The 23,158-nt window shown below is 36.6% G+C and overlaps 1 protein-coding gene across 5 annotated transcripts in view; it reads left to right on the top strand.

Annotated features, from left to right (window-relative positions):
* Syx1A (syntaxin 1A) overlaps positions 1-23,158 on the top strand; it is a 96,860-nt gene that overhangs the window by 64,847 nt on the left and 8,855 nt on the right. For 3 of the 5 annotated variants that reach the window (XM_011503646.1, XM_011503647.1, XM_011503644.1), the window contains exons 4-8: positions 14,887-14,961; positions 15,296-15,478; positions 15,991-16,064; positions 17,064-17,201; positions 18,313-18,423. In XM_011503646.1, coding sequence (XP_011501948.1) covers positions 14,887-14,961; positions 15,296-15,478; positions 15,991-16,064; positions 17,064-17,201; positions 18,313-18,423 — 581 coding nt within the window. Of the gene's footprint in view, positions 1-14,886; positions 14,962-15,295; positions 15,479-15,990; positions 16,065-17,063; positions 17,202-18,312; positions 18,424-19,870; positions 19,982-23,158 lie in introns of all 5 variants that reach the window. The other 2 variants (XM_011503648.1, XM_011503649.1) reach the window with 2 other exon arrangements.

Here is a 23,158-nt window from a genome sequence, read left to right as displayed (position 1 = left end):
TTTTTTTTCCCAAAAAAAAAAAAAAAAAAAAAAAAAAAAAAACGAAACAGTAGAATACTTCTTTAAAAAGAAAGCAATAGAAATCTTTCGACGTATTCAGAATATTTTAAGGGCCAAAGATTTATTAACTGACGTATATAAAAACACAAAAAACAAAAACGAAACGAAAAACAAGAATATATAAAGATTAAAATCGAATAGATTTAAGAATTTAAAATGAAAACTGTAGCATTGATATTATGTATTTACATTATAATCAATAAGATAAATCGTTTTTTATTAAGTTACATAAATCTATAATATCTATCGCAATATCTACGGCCACCTATCTATCTTTAATAGATCGACTGCACACGTCGACCATAGAATTATCTATTTAATCACAAATGGCGTATTATACGCACGCACACACAAACGCACACATCGGGCTTTTAAAAATATCACTTTGTTGGCAAACAATCCGTCAAACCGAACGTCATAGATCTCATGGGCACCCTTAAGAAACGAAAAGAAACAGTCGAGACAGATGACAAAATTACAGATTCGACCTCAATATTATCAACTGCACGTTCGCAGATTCAGATAAAAAAGAAATGACAAGAAAAAGAAAAGGAAAATTAAAAAGGAAGTAAACAAGGGGTAAGAGCCAATTCAATGGCAACAATGAAGCTTAGTATTGTTAGTTAAGCGATAAAAACATCTCCTTGCATAAAAATCGCTCCTCTTCAACTCGATCGAAAAAAAAATCTCAAGCCCGTGGTTTTACGTGCTCGCCTCCTCGATCTCACGTAACTTCTCCTCTCACATACACTCCCACCGAACGTTTAAAATCCTCCCACCCTTAGCCCGACAGCATCCGGTAAGCAAAATTTTTCGAGTCTCGGCGTACGTAACGCCCTTGACGAGTCTTTGGACAAGAGCGGAGGGCGAAAAATGAAGAGGAAGAGTCAGCGCCGTAGCACATTGTTGACCCAGTTCGATAAGTTCGAGCTCGTCACTTGCACGTTTATTGCACCCTGCCCCTGTCCGTACCCCGTCACCTCCACCTGCCTCCCCCACTACCTCCTTCACGAACGCTCTAGGCCCGCAGATGTATCGTCGGTGCTTAAATAATATCGACGAGGTGGGCTGACGACGGGTCTGGTTAACCGGAAATTCGAGGACTACCGTCCGTCACTTTACGCATAAGCGACACGAGGCGATAGGTAGGCCACGTGTACGTAGAGCGAAACGTTAACGAACTTGCGTTATCGACGAAAGCTCGTCGATCGAACGAATTAACGGATAAAATTCTCGGGCCGCTTGCCACTACAAAACGGCCCAAACCTTCGCCAACTCGATACTCGCAGCTCCGAATACTGCCACAGAAGTTCGAACTTTCGGCTGCTTCGATCCCCGCGATTGGCAAACATGACTGTAAACTGTACGAGCGACAGACAGATCCTTCCCCCCGCCCTGCCCTCTTCACTCCCCGAGGATTAACGCTCCGTCGATAATTTTGAATGTCTTGTGACTTGGACCGTGCGCTCGATCGCGATAGGATTCTAGAAATGTTTTTCCGAGGGATAGAGAGGCATCGAAGTGAGACACAGCTATTAGGGGGCTGTCTTTGTTTAGCTTCATCTTCTCAGTCCTTTCGTGACACTTTTCCGTGCATAAATTGTATAAATTGTTAAGACCTCCTCGGGAGTTTCGAATTATCAATCTTGGCTAAACGCAAACAATTTATAATTCACTCTTTGGCGATTTTGTTTCATTAGTTGCGCGCCCCTTGTGAAATACCGCGAGATGTTGTAAATTCGTTAAATACCCGTGCGGATGGCGGGGAGGGGGCGCACCCACGGTATTTTCGACCTTACTTTTGGCCACTTTGAAACATTCGCTGGAACCGCAATTTATACACGATTAATGCAACGGAATTGACGCGTGAAAATTCTTTCGATGGCACTATTACGGGATAATGGAGTCGATCGTAAAAGAGACTGTGGACGATAATTGCTTTGATTTTCTTTAGGTACAAACGCGTTCTGCGCGAAATGAGTAATATCACCAATCAGTTATCCGACCAATAAATTTCATTATTCATACTTGAGTAAATATTTGTGTGCACGCATTTTTTTTTAAATAAACCTAATTTAAGTCGCAAAAGGGCGACGATGAAAGCCGTCGATAATTAAATAGAATGAATACAGATGGTTAAAGTTACTAAAGAGCTAAGTACTTGAATATCGCTAATCGTACCGTAAAAATAACAAAACAAAGAAAAGCAAAAAGGCTCACCGCGTTTCAAGAAAAATGAACAGCATTTGAGTCGCGCTAATCGGATTACTGAATACATATTTAATAAGTCATTCGAACGCCATACCTAACGCCACCTCTACTGTCAATTTGGCGTTAGTTACACACGTGCTTAACGACCTTACTTACCTGTATCGCGAAACTTAATTAAGACGAAGCGTATTACGATGGTCGAACGCCCTAAGCTCCCGTAGGTATACAGGACGGCAAGCTTTTTCCACAATGCGCACGGTTCGGGCCCTCGGCGTGTCGCCTCTCTATTTGATACAATTACACGTGCCACGGGTTCCCCGGGGCAGTGCAATTTTTTTGTCTCCCCCCCCCCCACCCTCTGTCCGAATAATCGACGAACTGGGGACGGCCAAAAATCCTCTACCCGCCATGATAATCCTTGCCGAGGATAGACGACCGGCAGTCGTATCGATGATGGAAACGCTGTTCGTGCGTGCGGATAAGCTGATTATATTCAGCTCGACTCGATCATAGGGCTTCGTTGCCAACGTCACGGTTAATCACAGTTATACAAGCACTCCCACACTCTCGCGCATTCTCTCTCAGGCACACGTACGAACGGACTCATGCCGTCTTCTTTCGTCCATCGCCCTATTGATGCTCGCAACCTATAGTGACGCGAGGGATAGCTTATTGATTATGCTTGTATGTAAAAATCGTTTTACCATTGGAAAAGAAAGTGATGAGTAATTCAATATAAAGGAGATTGCCACGAGATCGCCACGATCGTTGTATTTTACTTACTTTTGCTGGCAAATCCTATCATTGGATGCATCGTGTGTTTCAAGACACTTACACCTAACGTGCCTTAAAACATAATTCGAGCGACGTTTAATAAATTTTGTAAATTAATACCACAGCTGTTTGAAGCTACCATGATGAAGTTGAAGAAACAAGACGAAATAGAAATTAACATTCAAAACGCTAACACTTTATGCTATATATGCTATATATTGATGAAAATGAATATTCCTTTCATTTATAATTAATCTTGTGACTTTTTTTTTTGTTTTGTTTCTTATTCTTTAGGCTCCTTTTAAAAATAGACAAATGCAAATTCTTCTATACTCATATGACATGCGATATTCCACCTTTTGTGTGTGTGTGTGTGTGAAAAAACGCAACAACGATTAGCTAGACTCACCATCTAGCAGCACAGTTCGCTTATCTACTATCTAGTAAAAGGTCTAAATTAAAATAATAATCGTGACGAAGCCATTTCACATACTATTTCTCGCCAGTAGGAAATAAAGAGAATGAAAAAAAAAAAGAAGAAAAAAAAGCAGATGTAGGCAGACGTAGTCAGACGTAGACACGAAATTTGTGAAATATAATTAAAGTGCATTAGACGTCGGGCGAGAGTAATATACTATTCTCGATGAAAATGCAGAATACTCCTCTGTCTTTCTATCTTTCTTTCTTTCTTTGCTACTTTTTCCCTTTTTTTTCTTTTTTTTTTTTCGTTTTTTCTTTAAACTTCCAATACTTCTCGATACTTTAATTTACCATCGGAACACTTAAAACATAAGCGTACACTTGATCGTACATTAATCGATAAAAGGCTGCCATCGTTAATGTCAAGAGTCGATTATTTAATTAAAATATTTATAATTAATAACGAGTCGGGATATAGCGAGCTTAAAAATTAATTTAATCGTAGAGGAAGCGAGGAAAGGCACGATAGGCTACGTTGGCGACCGTAGCATTGCCTCTCCTCCCTTCGTTATCGTATCGGCCCTTAGAGTAGTGCCAAAGGGAAAAGAAGGCAGCTGTCGCTCGATACTCGTGACGTAGGCGACAACGACATGCCGAGGAGAGAAGAGGGCAAAGAAAGTTGAGGAGAACGTCCCCTGCATCCCCGAGCTATTAGTCCGTCGTTCAACTGCCAGTCGAGGTGTTTGCAGCACAACGAGGCCGTCCCTCCCACTCCAGCGGCTCAAACTTTTCACGCGATGGCAATCAAACAAAACCCTTCGCCTTTTCGCGAGCCATCGATCAACCTGACGCAACGTCCTCTGGTCCTCTCCCCGGCACTTCTTTCTCACTCTGGTCCCACATCTACCTCCGGCTCCCACGGGACAAAGAGCAGCCCACCTCCTTTCACGTAAATTTAACGGTAATCGCCGAAAACTCGCAATTCGCGAGCAGCCCTTCCCTCTCCACTCTCTCCACTCTCTCTCACTCTCTCTCTCTCTCTCTCTCTTTCTCTCCCATCTCCTCGATCGAATGTTTTTACAAAGGATTTATCATTGCTGCAAGCGGGAGAGAATGAACGTAAGCATCTATGAATAACACCTGAGGGGCACACCTGTAGGCCCGAGGTGAAATATTATCTTCTTTTTTCTTTTTTTTTTTTTTTTGTTTTTCTTGTTTTTATAATCTAAGGTACTCTATTTTCACGATTGCGAATTGCGTATTATTGTCTGTGTGCACGTAGTGAAAATAGCGAGCATCGTATTGGCTGTAGAGCGATTTCTCCAATGGAGCAATGTATTATCTTCTGAGGTAATGCATGAGACGTAAAAGTATCCGGGGTGGACGAGGTGGATTTTTGTTTCGTTATCCGAAGCTCGTTATGAAGGAATCTAGAGGCCAGAATTTTCGAGACACGTTCGTTTGCCGTAAGTGGCAGAAGAAGAAAGTCGAGGTTTCAGCTCAAAGTGCGAATAAACTTCGCTGCCATAGTGAAATTTTTCATTTCTACACTTCGCACAACGCACCCCCCCCCTCCCCCAACCTAATTAGATTTTAATGTAGCGAGATGGCGTATAAAAAACCATGACTCTTCCAGATGAAAAGAATCTCGCCGCTCTCTTCTCGCTTGAAAACGTGAAATTGGTTAGCCACTTTCGTAGGAAATAGCGCGTAGTTAGATGCGCTACATTAAAGCGCATTTGGCAGCGGAGCCAACATCTCTCGCCCACTGCATATCCATGGACCAACATAATAGTGTACAATAATACCTACTCAGCACTTTTTACCTCCCAAATCAAAATAAGATCTCATTTTTCGCAGTTACTGTGAAAGAAAAACATGGACTCTTATCGATAAAAGTGCCGACGAGAAAAAAAAAACGACGCTATTCAGACATCATCATTTAGTGATAAAGTACATTTTACCTCATATACCGTACCTCATACACTTTATATTCAACTTTAAATATTCCTTGGCATGATATTAACATTTTAAAAGCAAAGAATTGCTGTACAAAAGAATGAAAAATATTGTTGAACAAGCTACCATTTCCATGGCCGAAATTTTTTTTTTTTTTTTTTTTTTTCATAATTTTAAAGCAAAACTGTATATATGATTGAGGTTTATTATTTCGTAAATAATGCTTAATGTTTTAGTAAACATCATAATTGTAATGCGTGTAGAGTAATATTTTGTAAATCTATTAAAAATATTAAAAATACACATCTATTGAAAATACACGTGAAAACAGTCAATAATACATAACATAATACATAACAATTGGCTGTATGTAATTAATTATATCCGATAATTGATAATCAATTTTTAATCCTCGTAAAAGTATAAGTATATTTGTGCGCGCGCGCGCGCGCGTGTGTGTGTGTGTGTGTTTGTTAACTATTATAAAGTTATAGGGTTAAGTAAATTCATTTGTAAAAATTTGTTTAATCTAAGACAGAACTCGAGACATTTATTATTAAAAAATTTAAATAATCGATTGAATATAATATCACTTGATATAAAACTTGGAATTATAAATATCAACGTGACTAATAATGTTTTTATTGAAAAATTAGCGTTCCCTATCAACGTCAATGTAATGTTAACCAGAAAAGACATTAAAAATTGAAAAATGTAGTATACAATATTTATAGTATAGATTATAATTTAGGATGACTACTCTATTGTAAGAAAAACTTACAAAGCTTTTACTAAGCCACTTTACGAATCAATAAATAGCTCGAAAATTTTAAATCGGCCTATAATGCAAATTATAGCGCTGCTAATAATTACGGAAAATTTTCATATTTACAATATAAGGGGCATAATGTATCGTTGCCGATAAATATAATAAAAATTCCGTGTGTCATGTTCAAATAGCGGGAAGGTAATTAGGATTCCCACTGACAATGGATTATGACTATAACATCGCATATTTCATAAAAAATTCCGATTCTCTTTGAATTGCCGTCGTATCCCGCGAAAGATTTAAAAAGCCCAGAGATTCTAATGCTCGTGGAGCGTGTTAAAAGCTCCGCCGACTCATCCGGGTTTTCCAACGCGCGTTGCCACCCCAGATAATTCCGTGGGGGATTTCACACTGGGTGCCGAAGATCCTGGACGTCGGGGATTGGCGGGACGATGTGCTGTTAAAGTATAAGAGTCTCGCGGTCGCTTGTTGCGTCATTGCAAAGCCGATCTCCCTGTCGGTTCAACGCCATTGCCACTGTCGTTCTCTTATCGCGTCGCTGAAAATCTGCATAAGCGTGTGCAACTTTTCGCCGGGTGAATATCCCTCGACGGCGAAGACAATGAAACGAGGTCAAAAGAGCAACGGGTTATTCAAGAGTCAATGAGAGGGAGAGGAAGGGAAGCCAAGGGTGTATTAGATACTGTAATTACATTGTAATTGCGGAAAATTCAATTTCTTTGGGGCTCACCTTTACTTGCTCGATCGAGTATTTTGCGAGAATGGAGCGAACTCACGTTCGGGCACGAGAGCCTGGGAGATAAATAACGCTGGGAAGTTTTTCAATTTCTAAATAATACGAATGAAGGGAAAGTGACTTGCTTTTATTCCCCACTATTTTGGCAAAACTTCCTTTATTTAAGCATCTACGTATACGCGAACATTACTTTACCAACTTTAACTAAACATCGTAGTATATAACGAAGCGTAAAAAAAAAAAAAAAAAAAATTAGGAAAAAAGGGGAGGAGGTTTAATGAACGTATATTATGCTTAATAATGTTTTTTTTTCAACTTTCCACGAAAATCGCTTAAGATAAATCTTAAGGAGCATGTTGAAACAAATTTATTGACTTATTTAGTTAATAACTCTTTCGGACGAAGGGAGAGAAAAGGTATTGCAAGACGATAAGGAAAATTGCCTCTATTCGCTCTGCCTTTCGCTTTTCTTTTCTTCCCCTCTTTTTACAGCACTTATCATCGCGTGTTTTATGTAAATAAATGTGTGCGATTCGACTTCCGGGCATAGTGGTTATTTATTGACTCATCACAAATATTTCGCCAACAATATCCAACGAATAAACTACTTCAAAGAGTTTCGATTTTTTCCCCACCATCCCAATATATATTTGCAAGCCATGCATTGGCGCTTCCATAAAATTTAAAAAAAAAAAAAAAAAAAAAAAACTCCGTCCTTTTAATACGTTACTTCGTATTCGTACCAAATCCAATATAATTCTGCGATTGCCACGCGATATGTTCAAGCCTGTTGAAAAGTACTTTTGAGTTCTGTTAAAATAAGCAATAATATCTATTTCATATCGGTAAAGCTGAATTAATGATAAAACTTTCCATTAATGTACAACTATTTATTACTACGTAACCTGCAAATTCAACCGTTCGTCAGAATGTTCCAAGCCCTTCAAAAACAACAATAAAACAAACAAAAGAAAAAGAAAAAAAGCTTCTTTAGCCGTTTGATGAAGATGTTACTTTTCCGGTGAAAAGAAGAGAAATTCCCGGATAAGTAATGGTCGGACAGCACTAATGAAAAGAGAAGGGGAGACTGGCTGCGGAGCTGTTGTTGTTACAACGGTAGAATAAAGGATTTCTCATCTCCGTTAAAGTCTTAACATTTAAACGTGGAACAATGTCTAGGAAACGTAAGAAGATAATAAGACAGTTGGACCCGTTGAATCGAACAAGAAATAGGAATAGGAATGAAAGGGAGGGAAGAGAGGCTGGAATAGCCGCGGGCACTATTATAAATCAGCCATGAAAATAATCGGGTAAAAGGCCTTAGCCCGCCAGAAAAGTCCAGAGGCGTCGTCCGTCCGTCTGGTCTCGCGCAACAGATAAAAATAGAAAAGAAACGAGGGGACCACATGGAGGACGTGGCCCGTCTCCTCCTCGACCTTACCGCCACCTCCAGCTACGTCACTGGCACCGCTCAATGGAGTGGCTCGCAACGTCAGAGCGGACAACGCCCACGACGGGCCGGGGCGTAACAGGACGCCGATGGCGGTAGGAGGCCGCCCGATCATACGCCCACGCGCGCTATCGTTCATTCATGAGCCCCGAGCCCACTACGCGCCTACGCGAGGCTCACGCTGACGTACGCACGGGGGCCTTCGTCCTCGACCTCCCGCCAACCCTGTGACGCCGTCGCTGAATCGATGAGGGGCGACACCTGCGCCGGCAATGCAGATTGCCAACTTATCGCGGCCGCGGGAACACCGATACCGACACCAGCACGGCCACCGCTACTGGCCCCCGGCCAGCATCCCGCGATCACCGCGTTCCCCTTCCACGCCAACCAGCTGGTTACGAGCTTTGCGCCGACCAGTGCCAAGCACTGCGGACCTTCGTTTCTCAATCGAGTCGCCCAAGGCGACCCTCGTCGACGCTCCTCGTACCATCTATTATTCACGATGCTTGCGAATCTTATCGAGCCGTAAGCGGCGCTTCAGCTCTTTCCGACTGACAGAGTGTCCGACCTTTACTTGTCTTATTTATGTTGTTTGTGTTGTCGATAGGGTTCGCGGGAGGAAATGTAACTCTAAGCCCGGACCACGTTGATTGATCCTTAAAGGATCCTTAATTGTGTCGAATTATAAGAAGAATTACACAAACATTGGCCCAATTAATTGATTTGATAGACCAATGGGACGCTTAAATAAATACGGCATTAACGTTTAAAATTATTTTATGTTACTTTGTGTAAGTGTGACAGGTCAAATTATAATCCATCCATAAAGCAAATAATGCAAATTCCACGGTCTTTAAAAGTTCTTACGACCTCGTTGCGTACATATTATTATCGATAAAATTCCCTTTCCCGTGCAGACAATATCATTTTCAATTCTAATGGCCACCATTGCCACGAGAAATAATAATAAGTCAACGAAAGCTCGAGCAATTAATATATTGAAAACGTCTAGTAATCATCGATGGCGAAAAAAATTCGCTATTCCGTTTCAAGATTTACGAGAAAAATGACAATGATATTGTTCGCGACTATACGTACTAAATAAATAATAGTAAATAAGTAAAATGTGCAGATAAATCATTATCCGCAGAGTGCGCTATGTTTGCCGAAATGTCGTATAGATGAAACTCGACATTTCGCAAGACGAACGTAGACGAACGTAGTCAAATTAAAAAGCTGACTTGCTAATATTACTTTTCCGTCACATTTAACATTAGAATAAGCCTTCATCCTGTACTCGCCAATTACTTTTCACGATTTCGCTAATGAGCACAATTCCAAATAGACGAAGATATCTGTATTCTTCGAGAACCTGCCTGCGATGTCGCTTTTAACGATCCACGTATAAAATCTCCGTGAGCCTCGATTATACGCCTTCCGCATTCTCTGTGTGTCGAATGAAATGAAGAGCAAAGAGAATCGTCGACGATTATTTCTGACATGCGGATTTGCAATTTCGCGGCTGACCCTGCTGAAGTATCCGAACGCCAGACATTGCGAGTGCTTGTGGGTTAAAGGATGGGGCTTACTTATTTACACCTCTTGGCTTTCCTTGGCAAAAAGCTGCAAGCTCTCTCCGTTCCCGGGCTAATCATCCACTTCTATTCTCTTCTAATGATTTTGGAAATACCCGCAAACTTTGTGTAATAGGGAGATTCTCACGAGACGCCATTAAAACCGGGCGTAATCGTAATCCCGAACGAATTATTATTTTTAATTATTCTAAGTTATGTACTATCTACTTTAATGTATTCTCGAAGAATTTATCGCATAATTATGTTAAGAAAACTATGCTCGGGGCAACCACTTGGGGAATTCCTTTAAATGAACAATTAACCCTTGATCTTTAATATTCATAAGCCATAGAATTATTAATACTTGATGTTGATACGAATTTATTAACATTATAATTGTAAAGCTGTTTGGCTGATGCATCGGCATAAATAAACATCGACTTGTGCGTAAAGTTATAAAATAAATTCTTTAGATAGGATATTAATGGGGTGGGAGGGAGCGGAACATAACGGATCTACGAGAACGATGTGATAGTCGCGCATACCCATATAACGCGATGTTTTCAGAACGTAGACTAGGGTCCGTTAATAGGGCGGCTATACGTAACTGGGGCACGACGAAAAGGGGTGAATGAAAAAAGACAAAAAAAAAGAGAGTGGAAGAGTTTGGCTTTGCTCTTAAAACGGCAACATCATCCCTATAAATTTCACCTCTATTGTATACTAATTATATAAAACCCCATTTAGTTTTAAGAAGCTTTCGGGTAATTTTTAATCAAATTAGTCAAAATATGTGATGCGAAAGTGAATAATTATGTTAATTAGAGAATGTCGTGTATTTTTTCGAAAAGTATTCTAAATAAAAGAAGCGCCACTACAAGTTTGATAAAGTGTATGTTAAATTGTAATATAAAAAAAAAATAATAATAATAATAATAATAATAATAATAATAATAAGATAGAAATTTACCTAAAACAACTAATGAGGTATTTTAAATTTCATAAAAAAGGTAATGATCTTACGTTTCTTCGCGTTGTCAATTCAGTTATCGAAATCTCTTCGATATTCTTGTTGCTCAAATACATACGGTACTAATGAAATTAATATAACCTTGTAGCATGTAATATAAACATTTTTTAAATTAGATGCATATTACTTTTAACAACCGCGGGTCAAAGATATTATGTTAAATTATTTTAATAGCTCAGCAGTTTGCTACATAAAGTTTAAAGTATAAAACTCGTAATAAAATTCAATTGTCACCGTACAGTGCCAATATTAACCTTACGATTGTCACATTTTCGTTAATATCTTATATTTTATTGCCATTATTCTCTTTATTACTAGCTTTCGAATTTTATTTTGAAAGTATTATTTCTGTCTGGTCGTCTACGGAGACGCGAAGTCGGCAGTAGTTACAGTCAACGTATAGTCTCGCCAATTTGTTTTCCTCTCGACTTTATCTTTACGAACTACTCGCTCTCTAGCATACATAATTACCTCCTTAATTTATTCTCTTCAAATATTTTTATTTTGAATTTATAAAAGCAATTGGCACTACTATCATAATTTTATGCCTCGGCACTTAAATTGTAATTATGTAATTAAGTTGGAAAAGAAAAATTGACGTAATAAAAAGCCAAGGTAAAAATCTGAATTGTGCCTAATAAAATAATTTGTCTAACATTTTTTCATAGCTTTCGCACATTTTTGTAACACATTGTCGATTTACAAATTTTAATATAAAAATATAATAGACCTATTTCTATTAAGCTGCAAATGAAATTTTACCATTACATATACGATACTGTATTATATAAATAAGTTTCTTTTTTTACAACTAAAATATTCTATATTTGAATGATCGGGTCATTTTGAGAAATTGAATTTTTATCTATAAAAACATAAATACATAAAGTATTAAAATACCTAACTTTCAAGAAAAACAACGATAAACTTTAAATTGACTTTGTGCATTTTTCTGCTTATGCCAAAGTTGATATTTGCTTTATGTAAAAAAAAATGTTTTAAAAGTAGGCAATATTTTAGGCAAATGATTTGATATAAAGATAATTAAATAATAATTATTAATAATCGTAATTATTTCAATAATGAGGTCTCATTTGGAATTATTTAAACCATAATGTCATTCGTTCTAACCAATTGGTTACGTCGAAATTTCGAAAGCTGTCATAGTCGGTTTATAAGGGAAAAACACGGAATGTCAACGACCCACTAAAGCTCACGGCGAAAGCACATCACAAATTCCACGTCTCACACACACTCCGCGCGTTATCTCTTCGTCTCTACCTATGTCTATCTCTGTGGAGCAAACACTCTCTTTCCATTCTTTTGGCTATTACATCTGACTATTTTACTTGGCGAGATCAGCCCATCAAATCGAGAACTTTTCCTCTTCGCACTTTCTTTAGCGTGAGCCCGGATCTCATTCCTTCTCTCGATGAAAAGCATCGAGCATTATTCAAAGCTGAAGAACGAGAACTTGAACGAGAGAATTTATCACACACAAAAGATTCTTAGGGCTAGTTACTTATACCAGATTTGTGGCGCATCAGCACAATTTTGTAAAACCGCAAAATTCTTTGAGATATTAAAAAACCTTCGTATATAAATAAGCATTTATGATTTATAAAGGGTATTTTCAATAAATATTTCATACGTGTAGAGAATTGATCTACCAAATATACTGTAAAATAAAATTCTTTATCAAATGCGTGGGATAATGTTAGGTACCGCAAGCGCTGAGAATTAAATAAATCTTGAATAAAAAAAAATGTCAATAAACTGAATATTCCTCTAAAGAAAAAAAATATATATTCAGCTAGTAGTAGCAATTAAAAAATGGCTTATACATTTACAATATTTGGGTTTTAAATTTTATATGATAATATGTAAAATTGTGTTTACTGTATTGTGTACGAATGCTTGAAAAACATTTTTTAAAAACTTTCATGCTTCAAAAACATTTAATAAATCATCATACATTTTTGTCTTTAATTATATATATAATGAAAAATTCATTACTAAATAACAAATAATAAAATTTTTAAATTGCACTGTTTAAATTTCAAATAATCTAAATTTTAGATATTTTAGATGTGATAACATTTTTGTAGAAAAAATTAATTTTAGCGTATTTATTCGTCTCACTGTCATAAATGGTTTGAGCAGTATGAAACGATTGAGAAAATAAGACTATTTATCAAATTTAATCAGAGATCTAGCTTAATGACTAGTAAATATTTTCGAAGAATCTCATAAACATAAATCATGATATAAAGAAGCCATAATTTTAATTGATTTTATTATCGTATTTTCATAAAATATTATCTATATCATTAAAAGATAATATTCTATAATGGGAGCCTATAAATATGACGTGAATGTCGACCATTTAATAACATTAAATTTTTTAATAGTCGAAAATAAACCATCAACTGGGTTAAAAATGTATTTAATTATTGAAACGATAATTATGAATTTAGAATGAACATTGGATTTCATGGCTTGTATACACATCATTTCGAATTTGAGCTCATTTTAGTATAGTAATCAGTACGCAACACTACAATATGGTTTTCTTAAAATATAAACTCTTGTATATATATATATATATATATATATCAGAAATGCAAATATTTGCAATATAATCTTTTTTTTTTTCAAGATAAATTACATTAAATTAAAACTTATTGCAATGTCAGCATTGTGATATTAATTTACTTGTTTTTATTGATTTTAACATATGATTGTACACAATGAATAAAAAGCTTATTGCTTTTCCAATTCAATGACTAATATTTTTAGTATCCCAGAGTGTCATACTGGCAACGAAGAATCATCTCAATACTATGCAAAGATAACACTAGAAGGATCCATATTAATGTATTCGAGTCCTCGTTCTTTCATTTTGAGACGCTCGCTGTTGGCCAAAAAGAGAAAATTGATTGCCTAAACGAAAGGAAGCGGTTTGATTTTTCAAAACTCTTACATATTTAATGAATGGAAGTAAATTCAATGAAACGAACACTTGTCTAGTGAGAGCACGATATGACAAAAAAGCGAAACGAATTGTAAAAGCATTAGACAGTCTTATATATATATATATATATATCAAGAACATTAATCCGATGCCAGATGTTTACTCCGGAGGAAAAGCTCGGACGTTTTTACCGTGCGATATATATCTACGTCATAATTACCGAAGCAGACTTTTTTTGTTGCTACTAAGTGAAACCAATTCCGAGCTACCGAATGAGAATGTCGCCTTGTCTATTTTCTTGTTTTTTTTTTTTTTTTTTTTTTTTTTTAATACGCGTATTATTATTCCATATCTTTGACCTATATTTTCTTTTCCCTTGTACACTCGTTTTACGATGTTTCTGAATTGTGATGGCATTTCAGTCACGTAAGAAAACATAAAATACGTACAGTACATGTTCAAAAAGCTTGATTTTGACATAAGGGGAAAAGGACACTCTTCGTAACTCCCTAATGCACGGCTTGATAATGTCGTCGTATTCACTTGTTTAACCGTTATGTCGTTCAATGTCGATGAGAATGCGCATAATAAATTCGACTCGTGACTAGTCCTCAATTAGCGTAAATTTGAAAACAAAACGCTCGTTAATTATTTAATAGGTACATTTTCCTAACAATAGATATAAACAACATAGGCAACTGCTATTGTATCGGCTTTGTAAATACGACTTATTGTCATAGCTTTTTCAATTATCTTATTATCGAATTATGATTAAAGACCTTTGGAATCATCAATCTATCGATTTATTACAATTATATAAATAATTTTCTATATATAATTCATCATGTTGGTCATTTAAATTTATGCTTATGCTTTTTCAATAACGAGAACAAATTTATATTTTTCAGAAGTCAAAATGGAGCTCGAGGACTTGATGGCGGACATCAAGAAAACTGCTAATAAAGTCAGAGCCAAGTTAAAGGGTGAGTTTGTTTTTAACTAATAAACATTTATTTTACGAACGCCAATGAGCGCTCCAGTTGCATTATAAGCATTAATTTCATATTAATATATTATTAATAGGCTAAATAATGAAGGATAAGGATAAATTTTTTATTTTCCACTACAAAGGTTTATCATTGAAACTTGCATCTAAGCTTAACATTGCGAATATTAATTTTTTATAATTGTCAATTATATTTGATATAATATACTGTTATTATTAAAATGGAAATATCTCGATTACGCGATTTTGTTGATTGTTACACGCTCGATTGTCGCGCAAAAGAGTTAAATCCCTCTATACTTCCATTACAGTGATAGAACAAAATATCGAGCAAGAAGAGCACACGAACAAATCATCAGCGGACTTGAGGATACGCAAAACTCAGCATTCGACGTTATCTAGAAAGTTCGTCGAAGTTATGACGGAATATAATCGGACACAAACCGATTACAGGGAAAGATGTAAGGGCAGGATACAACGACAGCTGGAAATTAGTAAGTTGGCTTTGAAATATTCACGATCACGATATATTTGCTCTCACGCGTGTTTCTTAATACGACGATTCAAAAAAAAAAAAAAAAAAAAAAAAAAAAAAAAAAAAAAAAAAAAAAAAAACGAAAAAAAAATTCGTTAATATTGTATGGGTAAGCTTGATATTTAAAGAGGGTAAATTTCTTTAACGCGAGGCACTAATGCTTGCGTGATAGTTTAATGGAAAAAGGAAAAGAGAAAGCTCAAAGGCATTTAAATAAAACTCTCGGTAGTCGTTCATCGCTCTTAAAAATCAAGCGCAAAACGCACGTGCCTCTTCAAAATATGTCTACTAAGGGCATCCCTTACTTGACATATATCACGCCTATAATAAAAGCACATGTGTTCTACATGCAATAATGGTAAATTTTATATTAAAAAAAAAAAAAAATTGCATAGAAATCGAGGTATTTTAGGAAAAATTCCACTGTTGCAATTTGACTTTATTATGCCCTAACGCTTATGTCCATTACAGCGGGTAGAACGACAACTAACGAGGAACTCGAGGAGATGCTGGAGCAAGGCAATCCGGCGGTCTTCACACAGGGGGTGAGTTGCACCAGCACCCGGCTTATATTACAATCTCCAATGGTTTTTGCTTAATTCGCGAGTGGCTGAGGGCATTTGCTTTTTCTCATTTGAGCCGGGTGTCTTTTTAATACTGCGAAACAAAACAGAAACAAAAAAATCGTGTATTCCAATACCAAATTGCAAATCGCGTTAGTTTCATTTAGATGAAGTGCAATAAATAATTCGTCGCCATGCATTTACGAAACGTATAAAAAAGTATATATCGCTACCGTAATTACTTTTGTACTTCGCGAGTACGCAATTTGCCCTCTGGCTTCTATTGTCCTTTATACGTGTCTAATAATTATATCTGATGGATTTTTATTATAATTTTTCTTCGGACTACTGTCGCCAACTTTCAGGATCTGGATTCATAATCTATATCGCGAAATAGCATTTAAAACTTTTTCATCTTTACGCGTATATCCTATTGGCAATACACGAATGCCCAATATTTTTATAATTTTTTAATGGATTTCTACTGTTAACGTTTCACTTGCTACGAGCCTTAATCCGAGAAAAAAAGATTCATATTCAATTTGAAATCATAAAATGCATCGCTTTAATGAACATCTCTTACATAATGAAGGTCCAATTATATATATATTCTATTAATCTAATTTAACGTGACGAGATAGATTGTTAATAAGATTTTTCTCAATAAGAATGTCGATATGTGAGAGCATAAAAAAAAGCATAAAAATGATATGTGTATATAAATTAACTTTAATTCAATTTTTTTTTTTTTTTTTATTATTTTTTTACCACGATAGTCCTTTTATAATTTCGTTAAGTTGCTCGATTATGCGCGCATAAAGTATACGTGGAGAATATAAAATTCTTCTGAGCTCAATAATAAGCTAATCCAATCAAATTATATTATTAACTGGGTAATTTGATCGGCAAAGCATAAAATTATCGATGAGCGGAACGATTTCATTTTAAACATTCTTCTATTTATTGACATTATTGTTGCAGATTATTATGGAAACGCAACAAGCCAAACAAACTCTAGCGGATATCGAAGCGCGTCACGCTGACATCATTAAATTAGAAAACTCTATTAGGGAACTCCATGACATGTTTATGGACATGGCCATGTTAGTAGAAAGTCAGGTAAATTATCAATTTTAGCTTTCTTTCTAGGTAAAAATCTTCATTCTTGTTCAACATAAGTTTATTAAGCAGTAAAATTTTCTTTGTTTATTAATTAAACTAAATTATGTAAATTTTTCATTTGATAACTATAATATAATGAATTTTCATTTCAGCTAACTAATCGCAATGATTATTTATTGTTACATTTAATGGAAATTTCTCACATTTAATTTGATAAAAGCTTGATATTGCGATTGGTACTATTTATACTCATTTATATATACATGTGTATATATACGTGTGTGTGTATATATACACGTGTATATATATATATATATATATATATATATATATACACATTTTCCCCTATGTAACCCAGAGTGGCTTGCAAAATTTGAAATACATTTTTAAGTTCAATTGTATTTCTTGAGTGACTATTTTGTTAATATTACGAAAGGTAACAGCAAAATTAAGCAGTGGGCGCGGCGCTGTTTTGTCAAGGTTTCTTTTTTAACGTATTTTTCTTTTTTTTTCACTATTGAGAATTAAAATTTTCCAAAATAATTCAACTCCATTTACTATTCTAATAACGCTTTTTTTAATTACTCACAAGTAAAACATCTCTTACTAATTAATAACATTAGTCTTTTATGTTTTGTCTCTCGAATTGTAATAATGTAATTATTAAAGAATGCAAAAGTGATACAATGAATACTAACTTAAAATGTCCTAATGTGTAGAATAAAATTTCCTTTCACTGTATGTGACACTTCGTACTATGTAGTTAATTATTATTAACCCTTAAGTTCGAGCGTCTCGGCCTTGCTCAAGGGCAAACCGTATCATAGTTACAAACGCCAACAATGCAAGTAAAGTAGCAATTCGTTTAATTAAACGGAAATTGTAACAGCGTAAATACGGGCCAACAAAGCATCCTGCCGATGCTCGAACTTAAGCGGTGTTAAAATGAAAAGTTTCGAGCTATTAAACTCTAGCCACTGCATACTTTATCTGTCTCTCTCCACTGTGCCACTAACTTGCAACCTTACCTTTCCGTTCTCTCTGTCAATGGCCTTCCGGTATTCTTGGGAATGAACGATGCGACACACGCTGCGCCGCTGTTTTGTAGGGCGAGATGATAGATCGCATAGAGTATCACGTGGAGCACGCGGTCGACTATGTGCAGACAGCCACGCAGGACACCAAAAAAGCACTCAAGTATCAAAGCAAAGCCCGACGGGTGAGTCCTCCCCATATGTTATGCGAAAATATGTCACATTCGTTCGCGTCTAATTGGTTACGATTTTTCTTCCCCCCCCCTTTTTTTTTGGTTCTATTCCCCCTCATATCCCTCGCGACCACTCCCTCCCTCCCCCCCATGTCCCGCTCGCCGAACCCCATCCTGGTTATCTCTCTCACACCTCAACGTGTTCTTAACCCCCCCCCCACACTCAATATATATACATCCCCCACCTCTTATCTCTCTTGTTTTATTTCATTGGACGCTTTCTATTATCTATATGATTACATTTACCATTAACACCCCGTCACTGTGCCTCCGTCATCATCTTTAACATGGTTTCATTGATCGCATTCTTTTTAATGTGTGTGCGCGTGTGCGTGTGCGCGTGTGTGTGCATTTTTTTGTTTTGCCATTATATATATATATATATATATATATATATATATATATATATATTGGGTTCATTCTCGCCGAATAATTAAATGTGTGATATAATAAATTTAACTTGAAAAAAAATTGCGTCCATAAACTTGTTTGTACCATCTCTATCCGTTCAAACGAACGTGTTATTTGTATATACTCATTATTATCTGTCATCGCTGCTTCTTCATATGACAACAACAACAACAACAAAACAAAACAAAAAAAAAACAAATATGTGTACGTGATTTTTTTCTTGTGAATTCTCCATCACATGGACTTGTAATTTGGTATAATGGATGTGACGATTGTGCCTCTGTCCACTGCTACTCTGTCTATACTAACTGCTAACTAACATAAAAATATATACATATCTATACAATGTTCTCCGTGCAATATATATTCTACTTTGGTGTGTGCTCGCGTATTGTATAATTGCGTGTTTATACTTTGTATCTGCCGACTTGTTCGTAAACCATGTATATATCTCTACTTCCCCCCCCCTCTCACTCTCTCTCTCTCTCTCCCTATATGTCTTTGTGTGTGCGCGCGTATGTGTACATACTTTTTTGTACACGTATATTTTTACGTATGTGTATGTATATATACATTAAATATTGTATACGCAAAAAACGCGGGTAATTTGTGTCATTACTCTTACGTATTTACACGTGCACCTGCAAAATGACACATCTGACCCATTGTCCAATCCTGCCCGCTCGTTCTCCCTCTCTCTCTCTCTCTCTCTCTCTCTCTCTCTCTCTCTCTCTGCGCATTTCTCCCACTCTATCTATTTATCCATCCATATCTATTTCTGTATCTGTACTTTCTTGCCTGTACTCTTATAAATGTTACACATCCGTTCCGCAACGGATGATCTGTAAAAAATGAAAATAAATCCATCCTCGAAGTTAATATTTCCATCGAACCGTTAACAAACAATTCCCACCCCCTGATATAATCGAAAAAATAAAACATAAAACCCCCTACCCCATCCCTCCCGTGAACACGAACAAACGAACAGGGCGACATGGTGGACCGAATAGAGTACTGCGTGACTCAGACTGGCGACCACGTTGGTTCGGCCCGGGGTGAACTCCTCAAAGCCGAGGAATATAAGAGCAAAGCTCGCAAGGTAAAGGAACAAGCAACAAATTCTTGTATGTCGGTTGAGAGTATTTAAAATTCAATTGGTATTCACGATCGGACGAGGGTCAATTATTAACGCCCATATATATTTATTTATTTTTTCATGGCGCGTTCCGTTTGGACATGTTATTTCAGTCCGCTCACAATTCACAAGATTACCGTTTCCGATTTTATTAATCGTGTATTATGCTACTGTTCAGCCTCGATCGATCGAGTAACATTGTTGAAAATAATGTTACCGATTGCAAAACAAATCATATTGACGTTTACTTTTCAACATTGCATTACGTTTTAAAGGATTTTTAGATTATGTTGGCTAAACTTACGAAGCCCGCGCATCTTTTCTTATAATTCGTTTTATCGTGAATATTTGATTATGTCGTATTAGTATGAAATCTTCGGGATCCCTCTCGTTTAATCTAACCACTACTTTGGAACACTAACATAGTGCTTTGATAACATAATTAATATTAATGTCATAACGATGCTTAAGTTTCGACATGCTATACGAATCACGTAGATTACGTGTGTAACTCACAACTTTGTACACGACCGCTCTATTGGATTTTTTAAATCGTTACCAAGATTTTCATTCATTTCCAACATCCTTACCTTTTCCTCTCTAAGCTCTGATAATCCCATTAGAACTAATTCCACTAATAATCAAATAACTGTTATTAGCTAATCGAGATGTTAGGCCTATTTGGAGCTTGCACTGCAATTAATCGTAATAAGACGCAAGCCGATGATAAAGTGTCATTGGTGTATAAGTATGTGCTGCTTCTTCGTGTGAATTCGTCGAGAATTATAAAATCATCCGAGGCGCATCATTCGATGAGATAGAAAAGTCGCGAATTATTGATTATTTTATGGCTTTTGAGCACTTATTGGTACCCCCTATAAATAGCGTTGCCGAATGATTTTAAAAAGACATAAGGCAAGTAAGGTTTTTTCGCGCGGAGAACCACGCAAAAATTGCAGTGCGTGCTTTAAAGGGCAAAAATTGTTTATGTGAGCGATAGATGGTAACAAAAAAAGTGTACGGGCTTTGAAGCGCCTTGTGGCGCTATTGCACGGCAGTAGTAAATGTCGTGACGATTGTGCGATGCGATATAGAGAATTCCACAAGCCTACCGTCCACGTGTGCGTCTCTATTCGCAACTCGTAATATGTGCGCCTGTGTGTGTGCCTGTGCGACAAAAGCAATTAAGCCGTCCCCGGTAATAGAGGAAACGTATCTGGGCGGACGAAATTACCGACACACACACACACCTTCTCTCTCTCTCTCTCTCTCTCTATCTCTCTATCTATCTATCTCTCTATCTATCTATCTCTCCATCTATCTAGCTATCTATCTATCTATCTAACTATTTACCTATCTGTCTCTATCTCTTTATCTCTCTCTCTCTCTCTCTCTCTCTCTCTCGATCTATCTCTACGTGCGTGTGTATGTGCGTGCGTGTACTTGTGAGTGTGCTTGGGCGTTTGCGCGCGTGCGTTTGCATGCACTTGATGTATATACGCGAGTACCGAGTAATTGCAAGGACCGTAATCGCAACAATGCCCGATGGAAAAACAATATCATATCTATAGAAATATATCTGTGTATGCACGTCGCATGCCTACTTCCTCCTCCCGTCTTCGTTGCTTACTTGATACCCCATTCTTTAGCTTTCATATATATATTTTTTTTTTTTTTTCGAAATTACGTAAACAGAGCAGGGAATCTAATTTTCTCCTTAAAAATATCTTTACAGTTGCTACTGTATTGTATTTGGCTTTCGTTTTTTTGTTTTTAAGAAGACGCAGCAGCGCGCGCTTTGTTATTTCGACGGCAGGAAAATGTCGCAAATTCCTGCCTTCGTAATTGCTAAAGTGCTAATTGTGGCTGACTGATAATCGACGATGCTTTTACAAATTTATTGGAACTTACTTTTAAAAAAAAAACCTTCGTTGCCAAATCGAAAAATTTACGAAACTAATGTAAATCACGCGGACCTAAGCGCGCAGCTTCGTTCCACTAAATTTATAAAATACTCGAGGAGTATGTAGATCGTTCGATTATCGGGTGTTCGACAGACACGTATGTACGGAAAAGACTTTCTCGCAATGGAAACTTAATACGCAATTCGTGTTTAATAAGTGACTAGCAATTAGCTCGCGACACTTTAATTTTAAAGGACCAAGGTATATCACTTCACGGGAATGAAGTTTCTTTTTCTCCTTAATCAGCTCTCCAGTTGCTTGTTTAAGTGGCCCCGGATGAAAAAAGAGTGAGAAGACAGAGCGAAAGCAGAATAACAATGTAAGACACGAGAAATTAGATTCGATTTGTAGTCGTAACTGTAATCCGTAGATCAAGTTTATATTCATCGGCTCTCTCGGCTTCAATAGTCCATGAGCTCTTTGCTTTCGTACGAGCGAAATGGAAATCGCTCGCAGTATCGATGATCGGCTTCTATTAGCCCATGCCATTTTAGTCGCCGGCCAATGAAAAAAAAAAAAAAAACGGAACAAAACCACAAAAGACATGACAGCCGCTTCGGTACTTTCGACAAATCCAAGCACTTATCGAGTAGTATAAATCGAGATTAACGCCCTCGCGCTACGTTCCCATCTGCTTTCTCTACGGTGACAAAATTTAAGTGACTTGCATGCTCGTTGCATTATTTATTACGTTAACGCATGTTACATCCGACTATTTGTTTCGCGAGTATCGTTGCGTATTTTTCTTCCTTGTAGCTATACGTCCTTACGCATACTTTAACACAGCTCGCTAGTCGATTATTATCAAGAAAATCACTTCAACTGCCAAAGATTATTCATACATTCACAGTTTCTCATCTGATGGCATAAACTTAAAAATAAACATACGCAATACAACGTAACTATTATTTATCCATTAATGTAATTTTATCGTGAATTGATGCCTTGATTTTTAATCGTCTGAACAAAGATGTTTTTCTCTTCTTGATCGTTGTGCTTTACAAATGACGAATTATTTTTCAGACAGTCCAAGCTCAAATGCGCGAGTTTAGTTCAATGACATTATTGTGAAATATATTAAAATTATAATGTATATTGAATTTAATTAACAATAATATCGTTAGATCTGACTATTTGTTTTATTATTGAAATGGAAACAAAAAAAAAAAAAAAAAAA

This window comes from Ceratosolen solmsi, unplaced genomic scaffold (assembly GCF_000503995.2).
Source record: "Ceratosolen solmsi marchali unplaced genomic scaffold, CerSol_1.0 scaffold8, whole genome shotgun sequence".
Taxonomy (NCBI): domain Eukaryota; kingdom Metazoa; phylum Arthropoda; class Insecta; order Hymenoptera; family Agaonidae; genus Ceratosolen; species Ceratosolen solmsi.
The sequence above is the reverse complement of the archived record's forward strand: the minus strand, read 5'-3'. Positions and strand labels throughout refer to the sequence as shown.